The sequence below is a fragment of the Ostrinia furnacalis genome, unplaced genomic scaffold, assembly GCF_004193835.3.
Source record: "Ostrinia furnacalis isolate ACB-3 unplaced genomic scaffold, ASM419383v2 OfSCF7613, whole genome shotgun sequence".
NCBI classification, from domain to species: Eukaryota; Metazoa; Arthropoda; class Insecta; order Lepidoptera; family Crambidae; genus Ostrinia; species Ostrinia furnacalis.
Genome location: NW_021137852.1, coordinates 382,099 through 404,914, shown reverse-complemented (window position 1 = coordinate 404,914; position 22,816 = coordinate 382,099). Strand labels below are relative to the sequence as shown.

The 22,816-nt window shown below is 37.3% G+C and overlaps 1 protein-coding gene across 4 annotated transcripts in view; it reads left to right on the top strand.

Moving 5' to 3' along the window:
* The first annotated feature begins 3,550 nt into the window (after nt 1-3,550).
* rdx (BTB/POZ and MATH domain-containing protein rdx) overlaps nt 3,551-22,816 on the top strand; it is a 44,431-nt gene continuing 25,165 nt past the window's right edge. Inside the window, exons 1-2 of one of the 4 annotated variants that reach the window (XM_028322304.1) lie at nt 3,551-3,580; nt 17,495-17,530. Coding sequence is in view for 2 of the 4 variants with exons in the window: in XM_028322301.1 (XP_028178102.1) it covers nt 10,489-10,502; nt 17,495-17,530 (50 nt within the window). In the remaining 2 variants the exon portion in view is untranslated. Of the gene's footprint in view, nt 3,581-10,140; nt 10,503-17,494; nt 17,531-22,816 lie in introns of those variants that run through there. The other 3 variants (XM_028322301.1, XM_028322303.1, XM_028322302.1) reach the window with 3 other exon arrangements.

Here is a 22,816-nt window from a genome sequence, read left to right as displayed (position 1 = left end):
GTCGCATGAATGGTACGTCATAAGTGGTTAACAAAGAACGGCTGCTTGACCGCGTGTCATGCGAGTGGTGTTCTTTCAAAACCACAGATCTAGCGAAATTATGTCACATTCACCGTGTAGTGGTTAATGTAATACAAATTGCAACAACAGTGATGTTTCGCGCACTTCTTATTCAGGTTAACAGAAAATTTTAACTACGAGAGAGAGTCGCTTACAACAAAAGCTGTATAACGGATCTGAAATTGCAAATTCGAAAAGTTTGTTGAGGCAATACTGAATTGGGGCGCTTTGTCGTTGTTGATATGGCTTTAACATTTTCTTTGGAATAACGACTGCTTACAAATCATACAAAGGGGTGACGAAAAAGAAACTAAATTGAATGAAAAGAAAATCTTTTCAAGTTGTTACGTCATGAAAGAGGGTCAGGAAGCTCTACATTATAAAGTGGACGGTCGTGATAGTCTACTAGAAACGACAGCATTCATTGATTGCTAATATGATATGAACTGATGATGATACGTTGTATAATGTTCAATTAGTGCTTCAATACTTGGTATTTCTACACAAACGTTTGTTACGAAACGTAAAAGGCCTTAAGATAGAGCGAAAGATTGTGAATCTATGGAACTGACTTCCTGGAAGCTAATGGATGTTTTGCTTTACGATGCCTCGCTAGTTCCTCGATGATGTGGTTATCTAGACATCCGTTTAGCGTCGCGAAGGCAAGTCACTGAGAATCTAGATTATGCTTTAAGTTCCGCAGTTAAGTCTGTTTGCATTATTTCAGTCAAATTGACATACCTAGTTATGTAATATTTCTGTAGCATTTTGTTATACCTTTTATTTCAAGTAACTTTACGGATTTTTCAACATCCCTGTGAAATCTCCACGGATATGACTTCTTTCTAAAACCGTCTGAATGGTGAAACGTGAAACTTTTCAACGTGAAATTTTTGTTTTGTTTTCTTTACTGTTTCGAAATAGAGTAATTATAAAGTAAGATGAATAAATAATAAATCCAACTCACAATACTGAATCTTCAAATTGTTGCGTTGAATTTATTCGCACTACTTTTCAGTCTAGTAATTCATCTAAGAAAAGATTATTTTTCAAATGTGAATGCTCTTTGCATATTATATTACCTACATAATAAAGTATGATATGGTGTCGGCTATCACGTGAAGTAACAATTTCTGGCCTTCGAAATAATGCGATGAAAACGTAAGGCCGTAGAAGGGATCAACTTTCATGGGCTTTGAAAGTAACCGGGGCGTAATTAGCTTATACACACAGCGGATTTAGGCTGGCGGTAGGTGTTGTTCCGTCCAGAAGTGTATCGCCAGCAAGTCGAGTGGCTGCTTTAGAAACGCTGGAATGCGTTCCGCTACTGTTCGACTGCAGCTGGTTCGCTTCTGCCCCGATACGGCCAATTGTGCGCGCCGATTTCAAAACGAAAGTACCGCGCATCTAGGACGGTGAACGTATTTCTCGCTGAGATCTCTTGCAATTTACCAGCCAGTACTTTGTTAGAGAATGTGGCATAGTCAGATTGTTAGATATTCATAACTTGCAACAGCCAGTTTTGCAAGTTTCTAATGTTGTGGATTTATGTATTTATCCCTACCGCGTATCGCGATACTGTCACTCAGAGATCTAACTTGTGATTATGTTAAAATACTCGTGTGTCACTTTTCCAAAGGTTTCTATTGAAAAGTTCTCGATTTTCTTTTAATTTTATGGATAATCGATATCAGTTTTTCTGCGTATTAACTTTTACCTGTAAGCTTTTTTATCGAGATGTTGAGCTTTCAAGTTTTTTCCACATCATTAATTAATATTAAAATCCTCAAACTTTACAGCTTCATGCACTCATTTTGTTTAGAATTAATCCAAATATTGTTTATAAAATATTTTGACAAAGAAGACCTAAATGACAAAATTGGGGCCATGGCTCCTGAACCGTTTACTGGCTTAATTTCTTTACGCAATATTGTTTGTATGGTTGACAACTTGACAGTACGCAATATGGGCCGCGTAATAATTTGTTTTGGGATCCTATAAATAAACAAAACTCTTTTGAGTCCCTCAAACAGTTGAGTTAATTTAGAAGATTGTTTCGAAACATCGAATGAGGCATAAAATTGGACCGCTACAGTCGGACGCGATTTATATTGCATCGAGCGGCGCCCGCGGCTGTTATATCACACGAGATATCGTAACTTTTGCTCGTTACTTTTGTTCACTGTTCTAATAGAAAGTGCACCAACCACTCGCCTTTCTTAAACCGTTTATTACACGGTGAATCCGTTAAAAGGAGTGCCTCTACCATTTCCTTTTTCGTTATTCACCAAATTAACATTATTTTGAATTAAGGCATTGAATTTGAATCTATTCTGAGAATTTAATAAATATAAATTGTGTATGAATTTGGAATGTTCAATTTAAGTATTTGATTTAAATTGAGATTACTTCAATCTACAATTAAACTCAAACGCGACTATCGCATTGATTGCAAATTAAATACATGGCTAGTAAAAATAATTACTTTAATAAAATGAGATCAATACTAAATTAATGCACCCGTGTTGCACTCGATATTTAGTTTCCCTAGTGACGCAATGTTTATCAACAACATAAAAATTATCGATACAAGCGCAGTCACGGAGCTAACATTCTTCGGAGTCAGCATCTCACGTCGATGAGTTAATGAATCTTTGTGATATACGGGTCTATCTAGACGTGCGTTCTCTCAACCTACTTCTTGAATGCCGTAGCGCTTGTGAACAAAAATCAACGCTAACTGCAAATACTTAAAGATTAAATCGTTACTTATTCGCGGCCGTTCTCAATCTGACAATTAGGAACCACTTTTGTTGTACCACGGCATAATGCGCCTTAACGTTGTGGAAAACGGCATAGATTAAAACATAACGAAATGTTTGAACACTGTACATGTTCCATTCAACCATGAACTCCTTCGAGGAGCGTCCCGCGTTGAGACCTCAATTTTTTAAACTCTCTCACTTATTGGTCAATCGGCGTGACATTTGTATGGTAAACGTTATATTGTTATAATGCGCTCATTGCGAAAGCGCGTAACGTAATTATAATCCGTAATTTCTAAACTTATTAGCAAACATACATTAAAAAACATTAACAAATATTTAATTTTATGAATGCACCAAGTGAATATAAATTAAATTGATACATAATCCGTCTTCTTCATATTGTTATCATTGGGCCACATTTTATAAATACATCTGTCGGCCTGTAAAAGCAAACAGTGTCAAGGCAGCTTATATTGATTTCAAGTTGTAATGAGTACGAATGGATACACAATTGATTTTAATGTTAAATGGCATTCGGATTATTTATATTGTTGTTCTGGTACAATATTTTATGAATGAGAATTTTGGTGTGTTTTGCGTTAACTCACTCTACATTTATAATAAGTAATGACTAACCATACATTTTATTTATTCAATTTTGATTAAAATTTAATTTGCATAACATTTGAAAATCTAAACTTAGTTTTTGTTGTTGCAGGCATTTCCACCGGTTTTTCGAGCGTTACAAAAGTGTAAGTACCACAGTATTAATAAAATAGAAAGTCATTGCATGCAAGTGGTCGTTGATTCCCACGGCTGTAGCCATGGGTCCCGCGACAGCCGCATCGGTTGTGTAAGCGCAGCACCAGCGTCATTGCTCAATCAGATGCATCTCGCGCCGTGTCGCCGTGCGTGAGAGTCCAATTTCCTAATAGGAGACAAGTCGAGCGCTTACCGCCGCGGTTTCCCAATAGAAAGTCCTTTGATGCAGGAAGCGCAGTGGTTGCACCGCACGTGCACGGAGGGGCGGCGGCCGATGCACTTTCGTGCCGGTGACGTCACGTACCTTTCGTCAGCGTCAGCCCGTAAGAGCTGTTACGCAATGAACGCGCGCCGCTCAACTTTCCAATTTCGACAACGCGCTATTGTGTAGCGCTTTCAAATTTTACTATACCTTCGCCAGTCCGCGCTTTCTTACGTTTCTCCCTCTCTCCTCACGACTGAAAAATACTCTGAATGCGATGCGCAAGCGCAACGCGGAGATGCACTTTCACTATAAAGTTTCGCCACTCGGTTCGCGAGAAAAAATAAAAACACTCGTTACACAAGATTTGGACAAAAACTATAGATTAAGATTTTCACATTTTAAAAAGTTGACGAGGTTTCTTTCTAAACTTTCAAAAATTCGATATCGGAATCCACGTCTTTTAGAAGGTTTATTTTTTGTGCCTACACCGTTTCTAGAAAATTAAATAAGAGCTATATTAAAATGGAAGGTTCTTACTTCCGTCCTATAATTTATAATCAGATACTGGAAAATTAAGTTACAAAAAATTACTTTTAACAAACAAGGTAATAATTTATTGTTATACTAGTGCCGTTAATTAATTATCTCTACTAGTATAAAATGTTTTGACACTAAATTGTAAAACTAATTTGATGAAGATAAGTCACCACTTACCACCATCAAAGAAGTTAAATTGTGTTTGGTTTCTCTAATAAAATAGATATAGCTGTCGATATTTACTTCACCAAACCGTCTAAACGGGCAATAATAATTTCTGAGTGAGAGAAAACCCTTAAACCGTCAATACCGTCATGGTTTTATAGATATTAGATACTAAAAGTTATCATATAAAATCTCATAGAAATGTATTAAAATGTCCAAGTAGTTTTCTATCAAGTCCCTTAGTAGATGTTAATATCTAAAACATGTGCGTTCGCACCGACCCCGTAGGGTTTCACCGATCTCTACGTCTGGTTGCGAGCTTTCTCAGTCTCTCTAGCTGGGAGCTGAGAACTAGTGATGCCCAACTATCGATACTTTTGTTATCGATAGTTGAACTTCGAATAGGATACCGATAGGAGTATCGATAATGTAATATAAATTAAGTAGGTATACTACAGAAACTAAACCACTGATAATAGTCTGAAACTTTCCATCGCACCGAGAGTATTCGATAGTTGCTTTGCTTTTCAGGAAAGAAAATAATATCGATCGAAGTGGCTATCGTTACTCGACATTATGGGTGTCGATACTATTGTAAGATTTGCAAGTCATCAATAGTCTTAATAAAATTTTGCGCTATTTATAGTATTGAAAGTTCAATCGATAAACATAGAATCCTTGGCTAATCGACTATCAATAAAGAATCCTATCGATAGTAAACTATGAAACGGGCATCTCTATCGAGAGTAGCGTGTGCTCAACCCAGAGTTCACTTGCGGTCGAAAATCATAAAAGAAAGCCACAAGTGTCACGCATACACAATTAAATATTCAAACTATCTACAATCTATCTGTCATCTTGCACGTTACTGTATCACGATTTTGTTGCGAAAGAAATTAAGACTAATTTAATACGTAAATTAAAAGTCTCAATTAGAGCCTCATTTTATATAATTAATTGCAATAAATATCAATATAATAACGTGTAATAATTATTGCGTATAATATTATTAAGAGTCTGATTAATAAAGTTGGAAGAAAAGAAATCAAAATTCTCTGGCTGAAATAAACTTTCAATAAAATTATGTTATCATATTCTATCAATATTTCCATGGAATTTGTTTTTTACAAGTTTAAAAAAACTTATGTACTTACTTGTATTTTTATATTTTATGATATGTAAATATCATTATTAAAAATCGTATTATGTAATTCTATGATTTTTTTTATTTAAAAAAGATAAAAGAAATGAAATTTTAGTCGAAGGTGATTAGGTACTGTATTTGGAGATTATGTAAGTATCAGAAGACTTGAAAACAACATCCAAAATCCAAACAATTAATGGGAATACCTACTAGGTTACAGGATTATTGAGCTCTTGAATCTGTTGGAAAATTTCGTTAATTTTATTGGCAAACAGCTAATACGTCGATTTACCATCTTCGTTTTGTCCACAAACAAATTTTGAATACGAATGGACTGTGGTATAATGACGTCAGCGATCCTGCGGTCTGTGCCGTTTTCCTGTACGTTTGTGGAACAAAAAGGCAAACCACGAAAGACACTCCTTCGAAGACCTTCAAAATGCAAACGTGCAGCGAATCAAAATACGCGATTATTGGATACAACCCGGATTTACATGAATAACTGCAAACAGAAAACCAACGTATTTTCATAAAGGTGCCTTATGGAAATACGCATTTCAAATAATGATAAGGCTAATTTCAGTGACATTTGGGGCATTTCACGCGAAGCGGACAGCGAAAATCAAGTCAGGTTTTGGATTTTGTTCATATTTAGATTAAATGTATTGCTATATGACCTGAATGGATGTGCATCATTATAATTTTTTTATGAAGCTTAGGTATTTTTTATGAGCGTTCAAAAAATTGGTAAAATTTTAGGAACAGATTTTTCAGAAGCTATTACTGCTATTATTACATTTGATTAAAAATAATCTAAATATTGGGCTTTTGACAATAAATAACTGTGTTTGTTACTATTTACTACAAATTTGAAATTTCTTTTTTGTTCACATAGAAAACCGGAAGTAAAGTTTTAAAATCGAATTTTACAAAACTTCGGGATGTAAAATATTTTTTGTTCAACCAGTAACCTAACAGTAATCCACTAGTAACACATTTATAGTAATTAACCAAAAAAGGTAAATTGATGAAACACAAACGTTTTACGTTACTTGGTATGAAACTCAACGCTGTTAACTGAATTAATGAGTTATTTGTAACGTTTATTAGCGGTCGTGTTTAGTTGTTCCTACATACTGAAATTTCCATACCTACCAAAGTAACCCACAAAAACCCGATAAGACAAAACAGGGAAATTCAAATGTGTACTCAATTTCAGCTTTGGTAGGTAACGTTATCATAATCACTCAGAGTATTGATATCGTTTACATTAATTACAATAATAAGTCGTATTAAGGCAATATAGGGTCGATAATCAAGTGGCCTCAAAAGTTTCAGTTTCAAGTGTCATGAATTTGAATTGTCAATTGACCCTTTCGAAGTGAGCGCCATAGAAAGGAAAGGTCAACTCGAATTGTAAATGAGAAAGTTAATCGTGGAAAGTGCGCGCGAGCGGATCTGAAGCACTTGTTGCAGTTTCTAAAAAATAAATATGCTGATGATGGACATTCGTTATGTGGTTATTCTCATAAACATAATTCGAATTTTTCGTCGGGTTCTCACTTCACTTCTAACTTTTATTACTTTATTGATGAGTAACAAACAAACGTTTTATTGCTTTAGAAACCGAGGTTGGCCTGACTTGGATTTGACAGACAGAAATAATTGGATTACTGGTTTTTGTTTGCAAGTGTCAAGTTAATTAATTTTCTATTAAAGTTATGAAACTCCTAGCATCTGCGCCATTTATCATACAAAATGTATTTGATACATTTTTTATTATTCTATCTGAATTCCAAGGTCATGAAATTATTTAATTTAATTATTACATGTCGAGTTCTTTTCGATGTGAAACGCACATTTAATAAATAAATTCGCATTGTATTATTTAAAAAAATGTTCAAACAATGTTTTGAATGAGGAGAACCACAATATACGGTGTAAACAACACTGCGGTGATACGAAAAACGCGGTCGTCAGGTACGCTTACCTGAGTGATTATAAAAAGTCGCCCCGTGACTGTTTCAAACAAAAGCCAATTATAATAATAACGAAACATTGAGGTGTGTTGGGGTGTTGTGTAAATGGGGTGAGGGATGATCCGGCCCGGTGCCCTTGATGCAAGGATCCAGGTCATAGCGCAGCAGCGATGATGGCACGGGACCGCGCCCACGCGTCAACTCCGCCTAACACGAGTCAACTGCAAACAAACTAATGCAAATTGCATACTCGTGCGTGAAACACTTGTGTTCAGAATGCTCTGCACATAACTCCGCTGTGCAATTAAATTTTGCTCACACTGTAATATGTTTACGAGTTCAGAAGCTTCAGTTTACTACGTTAAAGCTCCCGTGGCTTGTAACATTGTAACATGAACTATTGATTTCGATTTGACTCAGTCGCAGACATCTATGTTTTGTACCGAATTTAGGGATGAAGCAATATCAAAACAGACAACAGGAGTCGTTAACCAAAAAACATTATGTTGAGTTCTGTTCTTCTTAAATTCTTTTAGAATCTTAGTATTTAATTAGATATCAATTAATGATCAAACAGTTTTGGTAAAAGTAGGTGTTAATTCGTTACTTTATTAGTGCGAATTTGACTTGAACATTACGTACAATTTGTACAGTGGATGTTCCAACGCAAACTCGAAAAGTATCTACGTAAAGTTAAAAACAAAAATGAGACTTTACGTGCCATAATTGATTATTCACTAAGAAATACAAAGCAGACACGTTCATTTAAATTTAGATGACTATTTCAATTGAATAAAACGTGGACCGGACGACCGCGGTACTGGCACAAAACGTGCCTAATAACGTTACAAAACGATGAATCATTTTCTTTTCTTCGAGAGTTTTGAAGTTTCAGATGAAGTCCTTTAAGCCATATTATTCATACCATTCGTTAACAATGATGTGTTATTCATACCGGGTCAACGTTAGCTAAGAACAATAAATGCTATTAAAGATTCGTTGCTGGGATATTTATCATTTGGTATATGCAGGATATAACCTACACTCATTTTTCTTTAAATCTCTACATTTGGTACTAATTTTTTCATCCCAGCTCCAAAATATTACTGCATTATCTTTATTTTCCAGGAACTTATGTCCTAAAGATTTTCATACAATAAAATTTTTTTAGAGAACATTTCTATTCATTTTACATTTCTTGCACACCGAGGCACAAAGTAATGCCACGACGAACAAAAGATCTAAACGCATTATTAGCAGGTAGGCTGGGTTAAGGAATTCCAGTCTGAAGGGCCTTTTCCCCTTGGGAGGTTAACCCTGAAGCCCGAACCAAGGTCGACGGGTGCTCGAGACGTCATTGGAGGGATTTGACTGGATGACTTTGGTGTACCCTCGTCGCATTCGCATTATTCCAACGTCGCAGCCGATGCACGCGTTACTGCGGCCACTCGTCTGCCTTCTATCACTGCTCATTATGAATCATATTCATTCCACGTTTTACATATCGTATCATCCTTTGTTCTCAAACTTAAAATTTGTACCCAACACACTTTCTGAACAAAACATTGCTAACGCGAATACAATCATCACAAATTGGAATGATAATAAATTGGGTTTTGTGTTTAATTGAACACTTTCCATTAGACGTTGTAACGGCAAAGTTTATTATTCTGTCGTTAAAATGCTGTATATTATCAATTTTAAAAATATTACTGCTAAACTCTGGATATTAAGACAAAGACGTGAGCGTTGCACGTATGTATGTCGATACTACAATTAGAAGACATAAAAACGAGTGGAATAGTTGTGTCATTCCATTTTGTCCCCGAACGGTTGAGGCAATTTGCTGCTCTTAATCTTTCGACGACCCTAATTCGCAGGCGTAGAGTTTAAAACGCGGTCGACTTGATGTATGCAGAGCTTCGTCGGCCAGGGCGGCTCAAGGCTCCACACGGGGGCAACAACTTCTCCCTTCGTGCACTGAACCAACTTGTACTTGCAATTGAATATTTTAGGTCTGCTACACTGTCTGAAATATTCGTAAATTGCAACCAGACGCCGCGCTCTGATTTCGGTTTTATTCGTCATTCTTAACGTAATAAATAATTTTAAACTATAATATTTTTGTAGCATTCTATTTTAATTAGTTTGCTAGTTCTCACTTTTAACGATTGTTTATCCAATTTTTCATTTTAGAAAACGAAAGTTATAGATTTGCGTGTGTATTGCATAAAATCACATCAAAATGCAGTTAATTCAGAAAAGTGTATCATCATGAATTCATAAATTTTAGATTAATTACGCAATAAATATGTTTGTCCCAAAAGCTCTACATCTTATTGTAGCTTTCAAATCCATTTAAATGTGGGTACTTCGAAAATTTCGAAATACTCAAGTATTTAATTTAATTTCATAAGAGGATATTCGACTTTCAGCATAGTCGGTTTTCGGTTAGCGTGAATTGTAATAGCGAAGCTTGTAAACAGGCTTAAGCTTTCACCATCACAATGGAGACGGAGCGGAGAAAGGGTCCGTGGTGCGCAGCTGTCCCGCGGGCGCCGGCTGCGGGCGCTCCGCCCTCGCAGGCCCCGCGCCTCCGCTCGGCTGAAACCCCCAATCGGCCGCACTTGACGAACAACACCACTCCAGTCGCCCGTCAGACGTCGAGCGTTGCGCGCGTCTGTCACGACATCGCCCGCAACTCGACAGCCATGTGGTGAAGTGAAACTGTCAAACGTGATATCGTGATACACTTTCGCATACCGGTGATTATCGGTACATGTGAACATTAACTATACATCTCCGCTTGTGATTTGTGTATTCGAAGTGGTGCCACTGTTTTGGAAAATTGGATTATACGAACGAATAATGGCCTTAGCCAGGTGAGCTATTTTGGTTGTTGGAGTCAACACGGAACTAGTTTATTTTATCATGTTCATCGAAGGACTTGCGGTCGTTATTTGATTTAGAACTTGAGAAGTTGGACAGGTACGGAAATAGTTTGTGGACAGACCTTCCCTCAGCGTTGTGGTTATGACCCTCTTGTACCCTTTGTATAATTTGGCACTAACTTCCTGTAATGGTTTTAATATGGTGTGTTGATTTCGTTTGTTACTTATCGCTACAATGGGCGAAAGTTGCTTTGCACCACGCGCATTTAACTTTCCTTGTTGTGTAAGCTAAACGATAAACGACAGGTAGTAGAGGGAGCCATTTAGAAATCGAGGCACTTTTACTACTACTATTATTGAGCTAATGAACAATAACAACACAACACAACACAATTTCATTTAACTAATAAGACTAAAAATATTATATTATTATCTTTGTCTGAATTTACCCCAAATGGATCACCAAAGCATGTCGTTGATGCTATTTCTATGTTTTCTGTTTATTCCTTCGCACCCTCGTTCGCTACGGGAACCCTAAGTATTAACGAAACCCCTGTTTCGTATTCCCTTATTTTTGATGGCGTGTTGGATTTGGAAATTGTTGATGCAGGAAATAAACTCTCTAAAACGAAATGTAATTCAACGGTCAAACTAACGATTTCTTTTACCTTAATGTTAATTGTACCAGTAATTTCATTATTGTTGTTAACGTGTTTACCAAATAATGACTGAGTTTCTACTTAATGTTCATGGCTAGTTTGTAGAAAACGTATATTAATTAGTTTACGCATTAACTAATGTAAAATGTAGAAATCTTTTACATTCTAGACAAACAAATTTCAATCTTCGACTCTAGAATGTAGAGTCGTTTTCTGTGTTATCAAACACTGTAACTTGGTAATACGTAAACTCTTAAATAACGCGGATGATTGATACTTCGAGCCGATCAAGAGCCGATTCACCCCAAGCAGGTAGCAAGTCAGTCCCGACCGGAAAACGGTTGCCACTTCCAATAATAATGTCTTTTTTCGTGCCACTTTTTATAGAGTTACACAAGCTTACCAGTTTTCTACATTGTTGTTATCCTCTGCGTATCTGTATCACGTTGTTTCTACAATTAATATCGCAAACATGACGTAAAAACTAACAATAACATTATTTGTATTATCATTAGCATTTCAAAGCAGTAAAATGTAAAATTCAGTAAGGTTTCAGCGAGACGTTTATACTTAGGTAGAGATATATTTGCACCGTCTTCGTTCTCCCCTAAGCATGCGACGTCGAACCGTCTGTAGCTAGATATATTGGTGTGGGTAGCAGTAAGGATTTGCGGAGATGCGCCTTCCCGAGGTCGTCGACCTGCACGGAGAATGCACGGAAGAGCAGCAACGTTGCGGGTAGGTGGCACCGCCTCTACTCGACCGTCCCCTGCGCGCCTTTTCCCTTCCTTAATGCTTCAGTTGCACCGCTCTTACAGGAACAGCTGAAGGATGTTAGTTATTATTTTGTTTCGTTTTCAATATTTATCAAGTTTGCATGTTGCAGCCGTGTGCAATGAACTGTTTCGATTTTCTGCATGGAGTACTATAAGATTATTCTTTTTTTCCGTAACAAATGGAATTGAAATTTCAAGAAATTTATGACTCTATTACTATTTTAATAGCGTCAGTAATTTAAATCTAATATATTTATTGCATCAATCCCTAATATGTAAGCTGTTGTAATGGTGTACAATTATGTACAGCATTTAATGGCCTTGTTGCAAGTAGTTTAACTGCTTCGCCATTCTCACCTTATGAATTGGTAACTTTTTGTCGCTTTGCGCTCTGCGAAATTTTACTCATTGTTCGTCAGTTTTCTGATACGAACACAACATATCGTGTGTAATTTCTCGCTTATCACCTTGCGGTTGTTTAAGTGAAGCCTTTCTATTTTTTTCGATTGTGTTTCAAATAAGTTGGGCGAGGTTATTTCGCAAGAATGTATCAATTTAGCCGAGGGCCGGTGCGCTCGCTCACAAGAGATTGTGCCGGGCCGGGCCCGCTCTCAACTCCGTGCTCCTGTTTTGCTGACAGCGGAATGCGATAACTAAAGTGGGTTTTGGCGGCACCGAAGTCGTATTTTGGTTACGATAAAGCCCAGTTAAACAGAACTGTCCGTTAGGCGAAACGAAACGGTGTTACGCTGAAATAATGAGAGTCAAATCTATAAAATTGCTGTCGAGCAAAAGATAACCACGTTTGCTATACACTGGCTTTGTTCCAAAATCTAACAGCATCATAGCTAATAGCTATTTTCTTTTTACATACTTTTTTAAATTGACGCCTCTTGAACAATTCTTTTTTAACAGTTATTATTTAGTTATTTATCGAATTAGTTTGAATGAGTTTACCTAACACAGTTACGTAATAATAACGCACATCAGTATAACTTTGTTTGAAGTCATTATGTATTTCCACCTGTGTTTTATTATCGCGTTGTGTACGTTTCACAAGGCCAAGGCTATTTAAAAACAGCTAATATTTGTTTGAGAAAATTCGTAAAAGAACGATTACGAGACGGAATTCGTAAAACTTGAGGAAGGTAATACTTTTATTTGATCGTTTCGATTATCGATTGTGAATGTTGTGATATTTTTTCTTGTTCTTGTTGTTGTTACGGTCGTTTGTTGTATCGTTGCATAAGGGAATCGAGAGAACGGCGGAGTCAAATTGTTTCTTTGGTGAAACTTCATAATTTGAATAACGCGTCTTTGTCGATGGAAAGTGCGTCGCTGTCGTCGTCGTCGTTTCTTCGGCGCGATGCGTGGCGCCTTCTCTTTTGTGCGATGATCTCGATTATAGTTTCACCAACTCGCGGCTCTGAACGACTCGCTTTTCTTTTCGCTAATAGCGCTCAACTCATTCTGACAGTGTAATGGCATAGCTTTTCAATAGAGATCTCTATTCAACTCACAATGTTACCTTGCAAAGAAATTAGAAAAGATAATTATGTTAAAAAGGTTACTGCGATATTGATGGCTCTACTATTTTAACAGAGAAATGAATCTGTTAAATAATACTTTTGTCAGATCAACAAGAAAGCACTTTTCTGTGATGATTTGTTGTTGCAAAAGTACACGTTATTAGGGTCAAGCTGAAAGTACCCCTGAAACCACGACCAAATTGTCACGTACGAGCAAATTATGAGCTCGTCTCGTGCACGCTTAAGAGTATTCAAGAGTCCTAGTTTTTATTGAAGCTAATGAGTGTGTCCCAGTGAAAAATAAACAAGATGAATAAGTATAACTAGCTTTATAAATTTATCCGTGGCCGATTTGGAGCACGGCAGCAGAGGCGTTAATTTGCCGAGGGAGCAATTCGGAACGGGGACATCGGGCGTACTCCACTAGCTCGGAGAGCGCGTTGACCCATTTTGTGCGTAACACGCCGTGGTGCGTCGAGGAATCGATGATTACATAGAAGCCGAATCTCGAGGCCTCCAGCGCTTCACTGATGAGTGCGGATCTGTGTCAGGGTCCTCCCCCGCGGGCCCTACGCCCTTCGAACCCCTCTGCCTCCCACCGGTAGCCCTGCCACAGTTGACCCGTAAACTTGAGTATTTGTGCTTACCTTACTTAGCTCTGTTTAATGCTTTAGGGTCACTGGTTTTCACCTTGTTATGTTGACGTTGTTTGGTAATATTACCAGCGTTAATTTAAACATAAAATATTTTGGTGCACTGAACCAGATTATTTTGAAATTGAGCTGGTAAAAAGATTTTTCGTGACTTGCTCACTGATCGTGTACTAGAGTCACATTAATCTCACTATCTTGCAATCTAACGCTGGACCACTTCCGTGAGATGCAAGCTTTAGAATCGTGTTGCCCTCCCGCAGATGATAAATAAAAGTTGTCTACGTTAGAGGTCGGGCCATTCGCATTCGACATTTACTTTCAAGGGTTTGTCCTGAATGCGTTTATGTTGTCCGCTTTTTGAAACATGATTTATTAATGGGATTTTATGATTGTGGGTGATAAGTAACAATCTTTTGAGGCTGCATAAACCAGCTTCAGGTTAGTGATCGAATGTTGACCGACCTTTGCAGCCTCACCTTCATGAGCCGACAGCGGCTGTGGCATTGTCGCCTCGTCGCCAATAGGAAGCAACACGCAGATCGCTATTGGGCTTAAGGCCATTTTCAATGCACCATCTTTTACCTTGTGCCCCTTCTGTGTGGCATGACCCGAAACTGGCGTGCTGTGGTTATGAGGTGAAGAGCGCACGCACAGTTCTTTATTACATGAACAAATACATCTTTATGTACCAAAAAAGATACCGCTTTAGCTTTCCATTCAGAAATGTTTGTCAAACTATGCCGATAAAAAATTTGAAAGAAAACTGGCTGCTTGCTTGTAGTCTTAATAAATAAAATAGACTAAGTATAAAAAGTGGATTGAGTTATTATAAAAAACTACACATGCAAATCAAAATGTAAATAGAGAGATGATGTTATGAAGTAATGAAAACGATAAATTGCTATTATCGTTGATTTTATTACCAATGCAAAAACTTCACACTAGTCTGATATTTGTTAACACTATTTATGTGTAGTAAATAATAAAATTTTTACACCAAACGTTTTTAAAGAACCCTGAACTCTCAGCACAACACCCAATACCTTGCCTAACTTTTTCAAATGCCACTCATTTGCCATGTAGGTCAAATGCATTACAATGCCAAATTTGACCCCGTTTTTCCTGCTTCAACAGTATAAACTGGGTAATGTAATGACTGATGGAAGCCACAGATTTTATGTCACTGATGCGCCGGTAATTTAATTTAAATTATTATTTATAATCCCTCTTTTATAATCCATGTTCTTTTATGATTATGAAATAGACAGTTAATAGAGTTAATGTGTATCCCACATTAGACTTCAAAAGTTCATTCATAAAGACTTCTCGTTGTTACGTAATATTCTCCTAACAATTCATTCTTCAATGGTCTAAAATGATTTTGTTTTTTACAATTCCATATATTTAGATCTATTGCGTATGGCAATTTATAACTCCTGACGGGTGGTGATTAACGCATTGTTGAGATGTAGGAAAGTAGAACGGGGGCGTCAAATCCAAGGTTCTACTTCGCAGTCGGTAGTTACGCATGATCTAATTTATTTTAACTGACAAATTCACCGCTAACTTGGCGGTTTTAATTTCATTTCCAAATAGGATCTAATGATGACAGCTTGAGCTCACATCGAGTTAGATGATTGATTGATAGCCATTGTAATGTCGGTCCCGTAGCGGTTTTTCTATATGCCTATTTGCTGCAATGTTAAGTGACTTGGATTTTTTCGTTTTGTCTCTCATCTGTGCTGAGATCGGTTCAAAATCAGGTTTTCGTTTTCGAGTTGTCTCTAACTCTATAACATTTCAATGGTTATTTAAACGATTGTATTGCAATTTAATAAATGTTGCTTTTAACACCCAGTTTTCCAAAAAAGTAGCATTTCTGCTGTTAGCATCGGACGTTTCCTATCGTTTTTTTTTATCTAGTATTTCTTAATATACACACGGTCCGCACACGAAGACTGAAAGTGTACGTCCGCCTGGTTTTGTGCGGCCTCAACCGAGTTTTGTCGATGCTTTCTCGAACAGCGAACCGGGTCGCGTTCTCGATGCCCGGTGCTGAGCTGGTACCGACTTCAGCTGAGTCTCGAGTTGACATACGCACACCACCAAGCGCGACCCCGCAACACTAGCACACGCCCACAAACAAATGACGTGTCAGGGCTACCAAACACATTTTAAAGTCAACAATTCAATTGCACCCTGACATTTCTGTTTTCCAACCTAGACTCTATCTGCTTTGACCATCATAAAATTTAACGTAATTGACAGCGACGACCCTCGCAACCGTACGAGGAAGTGGGGTCATACAATTTATATTAGGCTGAATTCAAGGTCTAGCCAATCATTTTAGTCATCTAGTAATTCGTAGGACAATAAAATTTGAGGCCGATGTTTGTCTTTTTGATTAACACATTTTCACAACAAGTGTTTGCTGTAAGGAGTGAAACTTAAAGGTATAACAGCAATTGTGAACGATATTTTCCTTTGATCTGAGAGAGATCGGTTTGCATATTCATGTTAAATTAAAGTAGGACGTGTGCAGTAGGGCCGAGGTGGCACAGTTTCTCGTTTGAATCGTAAATCAATCTATCCCAGTTAGATTAGCGTTTCCACGCCGTGTTTCACGGCTGTCGAAGCCTCAGCTTTCCAATGTGTTGCCAAATGTTGTTGCACGTAAGGCGGAGCGCGGGTTGTGGCGGTTTCGGTTCCCCGCGCTGGCCCACCTTGCATCGTGTGTCGCGGAATGTTGCATAACTTAATACGCCCGTTTACTCTTGCTCACATCACTCTTTGTATTTAAAACACCAAGTGTCATCATAATAAATTGACACTCGACCCATTCAGCGCTGATCCGGTTTACTTGGGGTTCCTGGGAAAAAGATGCCATTCTCTTTTAATTGTATGCTCGGTTTCGGTATCGATATGCAAACTTTTTATTTCTTTGATAATTTGTGGGTAAATTGATAAAAACTTGCCAAGTGAAATGCGATGCACGATATTTTCAATAAGCAAAGTACTAACTCACCTACGAGTTTTATCACCTACCTGTTTAATAAGTGCCTCAGTAATCTGCTGAATATCTAGCTCTAGATAATTGTAGAGTTTATCGATTTCCTGAATATTATCGTAACGCGAACGCAACGCGTTGAAGTATGGTATATCTCGCGTCGGAATGTTTACCGCTTCAGCTGTACGTAGTTTGTGAATTGGTCGTTCGTCCTCGTCCTCGCCCGTTCGCTTCCGCCTCGCAGCTTATCCTCGCCTCGCGGTGCCAATGATAATCTTTTGTGCTACAAGCCTTGATCCTAGTAGACCTTACTGCCGTCTATTGAATTTCTGTTATATGAATTTTCATTTCCTTTCTAGGTATAATCAGCAAACCGCGCGCTCTCCTTGGTTAAAGTACGTAATACTTTTTAATTCTTTATTTTTACTTAGTTGTTACTTTTAATTTAATTTCTCTTTGGGAGCGTTAGTGATGCTAGGTAATGCGTAATTATTAAGTAGCATAATAGGCCACGTGCAAACAGGTAGGCATGCATGCGGCCAGCGGCTACGTCACAGCGCCGCCCATGAAGGCCATGACGTAACGCCCAGTCTCACCATTATTTAGTTGGTCGATCCATCGCTCGGGTTTCTTCACGAGGCCATACCACTTTGCCAAGCGACAGCAGAGGTTGTGCTCATTATACTGTTTCCTTTACGCCACTTACACGGCTGTGGAAAGACAATGACAACAAAGCATTTACTTTGTTTGAACAAGGAAACTAACGTTCCGTTAATATTTTTTATTTTATTTATTAATACATTGACGTGACATCATACATTATTACGGTAACCTTCAAAGTATCATTGTTATCGAGTTGGGGCCTTGTATTTCCCATAGATAGAAAGCTAGTTACACAATGTATAGGCAGCCGTCGCTTATCCCTACGACTTTGGATTGAAGCCAAGACTCAAGTGGAACTTCAGTGGTATTCAGAAGCCGTGTCTTGAATATTGTTGGTATATAAAACAGTTGCTCGCCATTTGCCAATATTTCTCGTGATTACTTAGTATCACATTTACTCTATAAGTGATCTTTAATATATTTGTTACTTGTGAATTGTGAGCCGCTGATATAAATAGCCGGGCTTGTTATGTAACAAATATGGTAATTTCCGTGATTTCCTATACAAACGAAACCTTTAAAAAATTCGCTCACGTGTGCTAGGCATTGGTTATAAACTGTATCCGCAGCAATCATTCATATTTTCGTCATTGAATATTTATCTTTCAATGTCAAAACGATAACAATTTATTAATATTTTATATCGTACCCTATCGATTCCAATAACTTCTCGATCGATTATGTCACCCGATAAATAGTAATAGGCTCTGTAGGTAGTAAATAATATATTTTTTCTAATTGTATTCTTTTTTCTTTTCGTGTGCGTCATTCCAGCCTGTATTTATGCGGCATAGTGCGACAGCGTGCGCTTGACGCTAGTCGCGGTCACCTTGCGCGTCCCCGAGCATCTCGGACGAATAGAGGTGGTGCTCATCAGTTCCGCGTAGGGATGTGCGATGTTTGCATTACAACTGATATCTGACATTCGTACCGATTCAAATTCAATTGGAAACAAATGCTGGGACTATATCGATGTCTCTGACACTATTGAAGCAAGAATGTAGTTTTTGGAGCTGTTTGAAACTAGATACAAAATCTAACAATTAAAAATATATAATACATGCGCTGAACTAATCGCTACGGATGATCTCTTCCAGAACACACAAGACATAAACTAAATTGATTTAAAGACAGTAATTTGGCAGACGTTCATATTTTCTAATTTTGCCAACCGCGCGATATAATAGTTGCTATACCAATCGATTTACTGATAGCTATCTCTGAATAATCGAATATCGATTGTAGGACCTCTAGTTCTAAGTAGGCTCTCGCAGTCGTCATGTACTGGAATGTTTATTTATGTAACTGCTTTGCATATTGCGCTGCATGTTCTATAACCTCCTATGATGCGTCCATCGATATCGTATGTGTAAATCGATTTACATGCAAATTATGAACGTGCTTAGCTGGGAATAATTGTGCCAATAGTTTTGTGAAAACCATCCGCATCGAGATTCAAGAATTTTATCAATTCGCAGATAATGTATATCCAAATGTCACGCTTTGCAAAACATAAACTGACACGTAGGTGGGTGCTGTGTATCAGAATAGATAAAAACACACACAGCACGGATTAGATACGTGATCGTTGGAAATACTTAGTGGTAAAATAAGAATCTATTAAAAAACAAAATTGCTAAATTAATATAATAATTTATCCAAAATGAAATTCAAATTAACTTGTCTCTTTTAAAAATTGAAAAATTTTTGTAGGTAGGTATCATTCGTTAACTGTGCCTCCTAGTTCACAATACAATTTTATTTCGATACACTCAATAAGTAAATAATGTTATGAAACATGAGGAAATACCTACACTAATAAATTCTCAAGCCCGTGAGCAATGTTTAAATAAAATTAAAGACATGACTCTACATGTCCAAAAACAAAGCAAAAGTCGAGAAATCAATAGAAATTGTAAACATTATTCTATATTATTGAGATACGCATGCTGCGGTTATATTGTATTCTGAAAAAGAGCATTTGATCTTTGTCCATTTTTTCTTTTCTTTCTCAATTATCCGGCTTTGACATTGAGCATTTATCGTTACACTTGCGTCGGCCTGAGACGGTGACGACTACCGCAGCCTTGAGAATGTCGTGTGTTTGATTATTCCGCACATCGTAGGTACCTATTGTTTGCACTGCTGAAGCCATCTATTTAAACATATTTATGAAAAAATATCACGGCTCTTTACGTAATAAGTCATTAGCAAGTTAGGTGTGAAGTACCTAAATGAAATAAAGAAGAACTTCCGCTCTTTCCCCTACAATTTTAAAATAAGATATCTCCAAATTATGACTTCTTTTATAAAAAAAAAAACAAATTAATTTATTAGGTAAGTATCGCCTACTTCATTTCGTTTGAAATTGCTAAACAAATTATCCATTCTTTAAGTAATTTGATAGAAGCCCTGCTAGTTACGATCGCACTGCGGTATTACTCTGTCGAAAAACAACTGCTAGCCTCTGAAACGTCTGGAGGTCGTAGGTACCGCTCAGTGACACGACGCCAAGCCGGTCTGTGAAATTAAATTCACCCCGAACCCGCGTTTTCAGACACTCGAACTTCAAAGGCACCAACTTCATAAAATAATATCTTTAGTAATTTGGTTCAGCTAACTAACTTCTCCGAAAATGTTTTAGCATAAACTAAACCGTTTCAGCATTCAAGATCGCTTTACAAAGGTTATTAACAATTTAAAGATACCACCTCGGTAGTTTGAGGTTGCGGTCACAGCGTAAACACGATACTTTATGAACAATTTTATTGTGTGAACAGTTTTATACATTGCCTCCGGTCAATCTCGCTCTATCAATGCCTCCGTTTATCTCTTTTTAGTGGACAAAAGCAAAATTACTTATTTTTATGAGCATGAAAGGTATTACCAAGCGCAATATCCATGAACACAATACATCTGTTATTAAAGTGTTATAACATTTATTTATTTATTTATTTAAAATCTTTATTGCACACATAAAAACAGTGGTACAACAGGCGAGCTTAACATACGCTAGAGATGTGCAATAATACGATTTCTTAATGGAATTAGTTCTCAAATCTAGGTATTTAGAATCAACCTTAAAAGTTAATGTTTTCTAACTACGCATAGAAGTAAAGATGACTCTACATGCTCTTTATCTGGTTTGGATATAGAAAAAAAACTAACAGCAACAACTTTCAAATACTGTAATTCTCTGTGCCCTATGATATCATGTAAGTTATCAAAGTTGAAAAGCCATATTTCAGTACCTAACTTATATCAAACTGAAATCCGAGCTAACGTTACGGTGCATCACTAAAAATGCTGTCGAGACCACGTTAACCTCGTTACTTCAAACGTCTTCTGTTATACAGCACACACTGAAAATATCTATTTCAAGCAGTAACATCTTTTATTCACAGTCACAAGATCACCTTGCGGCTCGAGATATGTTAGGATTAACTTGTAAAATCAAACTACGTTTTTCTAACACCGGCGACCGATATGCTACTTTTATTATTCCTGAAACTCGTGTTTATTAATATTGACTGTACTGCTCAAGTATGTATGCACATTTATTGTATGCTATTCTGAATCTCAGATTCTCAGTTGCCATTGCTGTAATAAAATTGCAAATGAATGCGAATACTATGTACAAGGTACATTTATTAATAAATTACATCTGAGCCTTAGATTTTTCCTGTTACAGGATTGTAATGGCGGCAATTAACAATTGAATACGTAGTATCTTTGTTATTTTTTATGTTATTGTCGAGTTTGCGTTGTCGGTGTTTACAGAATTGAACCGATAGCGTTGGACATTTGTTCGCGGTAAACACCCCGTCCTTCAGATGAGCTCAGTCGAGGACCCTATAATGCCGGGTCGTCCTGAGGGCGTCTGAGTCACAGTATGCAGTTGTCGTAAAGAGGGCATTGCTCACTTGCTTCGCCCCCCTTGGCTCGCCCGCTGCATCAATGAGCGATTGAAAATAAAACCACTCATATGCGTATCAGGACACTATTGTTCTACACGTCCTTATTCTAATTCTATTGTCTCGCCAAGTGTCCGCCATTTTTGTTATTCACTGCTAAATTATGGTGGCACATTGGCTATTGTCAACCTTTAAAAGTTTATCGAATGATCGTATTATAATTTTTAATCAATTGTATTTTCAAGCTTTGGCCTCCTAACTATGATATTATACAAGCGGAGCTGCGGAGTTACCGTTCATCCTTTCAGGTCCGATCATTCTCATTTAGTTTACAATCTTTTCTGAAAGCTCTAGACTTTGGAGTATTATAAAATTGGACCAATTAAATCTTGATTTATCACAAACATTGCGAAACGGCCGATAATAATCGTTTGAAGACTTAGTTTATAATGTTGATCTCAAAAATGTTGTGAAACGACAACGTGAGGACTTAAATATAGAAGAGGATGCGAGCAGGTCGGGTGACATCTATAATAAGACGGCGGGAGACCGATGATATGTACTACGTAGATTGCCCAAGCTTTCACGGGTTGTTGACTTCAAAGTCCACATAAACGCATTTATATTTGTAGTTAAATAAAATAACTTAGAAAAGTAAGCGGAAAGTTGGTGGAAATTACGGTTTTTGGCAGGCGACGACAATAGGTAAATTGAAATAATATTTATTTTCATTCAATCTACCTATTTCAATAGTAGCATATTTACCACAAATCATTTTATTTTTGGTTGAAAACATTAAATAAGTTTTCAGGCGTATTTGCACTGCCTATAAAATAAATTCAATGTAATTAGTTTGTCCTTATACGTTATTTATATTAATAAATCTAACATTGTTTCAACAATAAAAATAAATATGTACTGAAATCCTAATGTATCATAGAGCCGTAACTCCAATGTTTAATAATGAGTGTTTTTTGTGCCCAAACGCTAGTCCCGTTCGTGGGTGGTCCGCCCGCCTTAGTTGTCCCTTTACCTACCCTCTCACTATGTTAGCCTTAATAACCACGGCTGTTGCTTTTATCAGAAAATGAATTTTTGTGCTGA